The sequence below is a fragment of the Etheostoma cragini genome, chromosome 5 (assembly GCF_013103735.1).
Source record: "Etheostoma cragini isolate CJK2018 chromosome 5, CSU_Ecrag_1.0, whole genome shotgun sequence".
NCBI classification, from domain to species: Eukaryota; Metazoa; Chordata; class Actinopteri; order Perciformes; family Percidae; genus Etheostoma; species Etheostoma cragini.
Genome location: NC_048411.1, coordinates 7,649,491 through 7,654,795, shown reverse-complemented (window position 1 = coordinate 7,654,795; position 5,305 = coordinate 7,649,491). Strand labels below are relative to the sequence as shown.

General features: G+C 40.1%; 1 protein-coding gene across 4 annotated transcripts in view; it reads left to right on the top strand.

Moving 5' to 3' along the window:
- abca2 (ATP-binding cassette, sub-family A (ABC1), member 2) overlaps nt 1-5,305 on the top strand; it is a 199,252-nt gene that overhangs the window by 22,740 nt on the left and 171,207 nt on the right. For all 4 annotated transcript variants that reach the window (XM_034871883.1, XM_034871884.1, XM_034871882.1 and 1 more), the window contains 2 exons: nt 1,442-1,553; nt 2,705-2,856. In XM_034871883.1, the coding sequence (XP_034727774.1) occupies nt 1,442-1,553; nt 2,705-2,856 (264 nt within the window). The remainder of the gene's footprint in view (nt 1-1,441; nt 1,554-2,704; nt 2,857-5,305) is intronic.

The window sequence follows — 5,305 nt, the reverse complement described above, 5'->3', positions numbered from 1 at the left end:
TCTGCCTAAAAGGAAGTTTTTCCTCGCCACTGTTGCACTGTTGCTTGCTCTGGAGGAAACTACTAGAACTGTTGGGTCATTGTAAATTCTGGAGTGTGGTCTATCTGTATAGTGTCTTGAGATAACTCTTGTTATGAATTGATACCATAAATAAAATTGAATTGAATTGAATTGAATTGTTTCGGGGTCGACCCCTTTTTCTCTTCCCCTGAGGGTTCCAGGAAAGAGATTGCCTGGTGTTGTTTGAAGCCGGCTTGCGGAAAATATGTCCTATCCATCTCCAGCGCCTTTGGATGATCTCTTCATCTGTCGATTTTTGATTTGTTCGTTGCCACAGTTCTTGGTTGCTGATGGTATCGGGCCAGCGGATCTGTAAAATGCGCCAAAGACATGTGTTGATAAATGTCAGAGTCTTCTTGGTGGCGGTAATGGTGGTCCTCCATGTTTCGGTGCCATACAACAGCACTGACTTAACATTGGTATTGAAGACCCTGATCTTTGTTTTGATGGAGAAGTCTCTTGAGCTTAGCATAGTTCTACATAGCATAAAATGGTTAATGTACAGTACTTTGACAAACCTGTTTGGGCAATTCTTCTGTCAGTATTAGTACAAGCAAGATCTCTGCAGTCGGCGGCGATGAAACAAGCTACAATGTAAGTTAATAGGGCAGTTGTCCAGCTTGTATTTACCTTCACAAAAGTGCTTGTTTTGCCGCTGACAACATTATAGAAATGATTTCTAAGAAGGTTGACCCACTGTTAAGGAGTAAGATCCTTTTTCAAACATAAAAACATCTGCAAAATTACACTTGCCAAACCCATCAAACTCCATGTAATTAAACTGTAATTTTAGCATCGTAAAATTCACTTTATTCAAAGTTGACCAAAACAAAATAAAACTACGAAAAGCCATTTTTAGTAGTTTTTCCACTTTTCCAACCATTACAACTAGTATTTATATAAACGAAAACTAGTTTCACCAAAGAATGTACTGGATACACCTTTACAGACAAGCTTTAGCAGTAACCGTGGAAACATTGGGGTTTTAGATTAAGCAAGAGTTGAAGTTTCTTTTTTTATACCCGGTTGAGAGTGTGTCCAGCCAGCATTTATAGACAGATGTGGAAAAATATCCTGGGCAATTTTTGTGCAACAAAATGATAAAATGCCTGTGTGATCAGCATTGACATATGGGAGCCCCTCTGGCCATTTGCTGCTGTGCTGCCTTCTATCAACTTTTTTCCTTTCCTTCTAACACAGAATATCTCCCTCTGCTTTTTCATCCTCATTGTACTGTTTGGTCCTCTTCTTTTTCTACTTCTGTATCCTCCTTATTTCCTTGCCACCCACCTGCATACCTCTGCCACATTCTTCTCCTTTTTCTGGAGTTTTGCCTTTTCTTTTTGTCCCTTCTACTCCATTTTTTCTTCCTCGTGTCTAGCCTTTTACAGTGCATCCCCACTCACCTCGGCTGGCATTATTCCCATCATGCAGTCACTGTGCCCAGATGGACAAAGGGATGAATTTGGTTTCCTTCAGTACAAGAACTCCACGTGAGTATATTTTGTCAGCAATCAATTATCAGTGTCATAACTTTTTTTTATAGCAGTTTGTCTTGAGTGATCTGTTTTTTTCTTTGTTCCATTACTTCTGTGAGAACACTGAGATCAGACTAAGGCAGTGACTTTGGCTTTGCATGGAAAAAACACAGCCCTCTAATTCATTTTAATAAAGCTAGTCCAGCTAACACACTGGACTCTGACAAAAAAATGCAGGATTGTTTTGCAAAAAAGTTGAACCAGGTTAAACTTTTTCGGAAACACAAATTGGCAAGGTGCTGCAATGGCCAATCAAAGACACACAAGCGCACATTGTTAGTAGATTACATTGTGATGTAAACGCATATTTCTAAAGTTGATATTGCGATCGTTGTGCCAACATTGCAGAAAAAGACAAAATGAGAAGAAGAAGAAAACAAGAGACATTCAATTGACTACATTAAAGACATTAAATTTGCATTTAATTTATTTGCTAAATCTGTTTCCATTGCACTTAGGTTTTATCAAAACACCAATCTTTTTACCTTAGTTGACTAAAATCTTTTCGCAGTATTTTGACGTTTTGTCAGAATTTTAATAAATGGAAAACACACTTACTGATAAAACACAACCCACAACATTCCAAAAAAAACAAACACGCCCACAACGAGTGGGTGTATCTCCATCTGACGAGGCAAAAATTTGCTTCAGCTGCCAATGCAGAATCAAAGTGCTACTTCTACTTGATTGACTCGCTTCTACTCTGCCAGCAGACTGTAGGCGTTCACTCAAAAATAAAAACCACAATCCTCCTAAGCCAATTATATTGTGGCTGTCGAACTTAATAAATAAACAGTTTTCCTCTCTGCTGCTGTGAGTTGTTGTCCTCCACCCTATTCACCTCCAGTGCCCAAGGTTCCTGCCATTGAGCTCATCAGAAGTCTCGCTCCCCATTCCGTCACACAGATCTTCATGCAACTCTCTTCACCTCTTCCCCACCACCAGTGTCTTTATTTCTTTATATAAAAAAGGGGGGGAAAAAAACCTCTGGGGCTTTTCCGGGAACCTTCACTTTACCAAGTTAATTTTAAAGAAAATTACCAACAAGAGGAAGTTTGGTCTAACGTGTTTTAACTGGGTTTTATCGATAAATCTCCCTCTGTAAGTGTGACCCAGCTGCTGGAGCGGATCAGTGAAGTGGTTGAACAGAACCGCCTCTTCACGTCTGAACGGCCTGGTTTGGGTCATGAGCTTGAGACCCTGCAGCAGCACCTAGAGAGCCTGAGCTCAACCCCTTTACCACTGGACTACAACACCGGTAAATATCTCACACATAGCCATGCTTAGACCGATGTGTTTGTATGATGACTAACTCTTATACGTTCCTGTCACCTAATGATGTAAGAAGAAGACTTTCTTTATAAACCCCAACAAGAAATGTATTATTTTTCTCTCCGTCATTATACACATTACATACACATAAGTCTGAAATACACACAAATGCAAACAAGACATAAAAAATGTATTAGATGGAGTGATGTCAGAGCAAGGGGGCTGCCAGTGGGCAGGCGCCTTGAGGAGTGAGGGTTTTTCTACATTGCCCAAGGGCACCTCGATAGTGCCAAGAAGGGAACCTGACACCTCTTCAGCTACTAGATAGATAGATACAGTAAGGAAAATAAGTATTTTAACACCCTGCTATTTCGCAAGTTCTCCCACTTAGAAATCATGGAGGGGCCAGAAATTTTCATCGTAGGTGCATGTCCACTGTGAGAGACATAATCTAAAAAAATATATAGAAATCACAATGTATGATTTTTTAACTATTTGTATGATACAGCTGCACATAAGTATTTTAACACCTGGAAAATCAATGTTAATATTTGGTACAGTAGCCTTTGTTTGCATTTAAAGAGGTCAAACGTTTCCTGTAGTTTTTCAACAGGTTTGCAAACACTGCAGAAGGGATTTTGGCACACTCCTCCACACAGATCTTCTCTAGATCAGTCAGGTTTCTGGGCTGTCACTGAGAAACACGGAGTTTGAGCTCCCTCCAAAAATTCTCTATTGGGGTTAGGTCTGGAGACTGGCTAGGCCACGCCAGAACCTTGATATGCTTCTTACAGAGCCACTCCTTCGTTATTCTGGACGTGTGCTTTGGGTCATTGTCATGTTGGAAGACCCATCCTCGACCTATCTTTAATGCTCTAACCAAGGGAAGGAGGTTGTTCCCCATAATCACGCAATACATGGCCCCGGTCATCGTCTACTTAATACAGTGCAGTTGCCCTGTCCCATGTGCAGAAAAACACCCCCAAAGCATGATGCTACCAACCCCATGCTTTACAGTAGGGATGGTGTTCTTGGGATGGTACTCATCATTCTTCTTCCTCCAAACACGGTTAGTGGAATTATGACCAAAAAGTTCTATTTTGGTCTCATCTGACCATGTGACTTTCTCCCATGACTCCTCTGGATCATCCAAATGGTCATTGGCAAACTTAAGACGGGCCTTGACATGTGTTGGTTCAAGCAGGGGAACCTTCCGTTTCTTAGGATCATTGAGACCCCACGAGTTGAGATCTTGCATGGAGCCCCAGTGTGAGGGAGATTGATGATTTCTAAGTGGGAGAACTTGCAAAATAGCAGGGTGTTCAAATACTTATCCCCACTGTAGATAGATAGATAGATAGATAGATAGATGGATAGATAGATAGATAGATAGATACTTAATTCATCCCAAAGGAAATTTTACTAGTCCACACTCACGCAAACCACAGCACAAAATAAAACAACTGCAAGCTGTGTGGGCTTCATGATTTTTTGGGATCAATATATAGCAGACGCAAAGATTATTGAGAGCATAGGTGTACTATAACACAAATATGGACTTTTTTTTTGTTTTTTTAATTGACTCTTCTTTCTTTTCCATTTTTTTGTAAGAGTTTTATTGGTACGCAGGTATTGTTTTTTAATTGTACACATTTTTTAAAAGTTACAGCAGAAATAATTGGACACATTATTTAGACTTAAAGGAATAAAATGGTGTAGTTTGACATATGTAGCTACATGCAGTGCAAATGTGTGACAAGAGGTTGTGTGACAAGAGGACAACACAAATAATACATACAGTGGTGTGAAAAAGTGTTTGCCCCCTTCCTCATTTCCTGTTCCTTTGCATGTTTGTCACACTTAATTTTTTTGGAACATCAAACCAATTTAAACAATAGTCAAGAACAACACAAGTAAACACAAAATGCAATTTGTAAATGAAGGTGTTTATTATTAAAGGTGAAAAAAAATCCAAACCATCATGGCCCTTTGTGAAAAAGTGATTGCCCCCTAAACCTAATAACTGGTTGGGCCAACCTTAGCAGCAACAACTGCAACCAAGTGTTTGCGATAACGTGCAATGAGGCTTTTACAGCGTCCTGGAGGAATTTTGGCCCACTCATCTTTGCAGAATTGTCCTAATTCAGTTACATTAGAGGGTTTTCGAGCATAAACAGCCTTTTTAAGGTCATACCACAACATCTCAAAAGGATTCAGGTGAGGACTTTGGCTAGGCCACTTCATTTTGGCAAGTCTTCATTTTGTTTTTCTTCAGCCATTTGGTGGTGGACTTGCTGGTGTGTTTAGGATCATTGTCCTGCTGCTGAACCCAAGTTCGTTTCAGCTTGAGTACACGCACAGATGGTCGGACATTCTCCTTCAGGATCTCTTGGTAGACAGCAGAATTCATAGTTCCTTTTATCATGGCAAGTCTT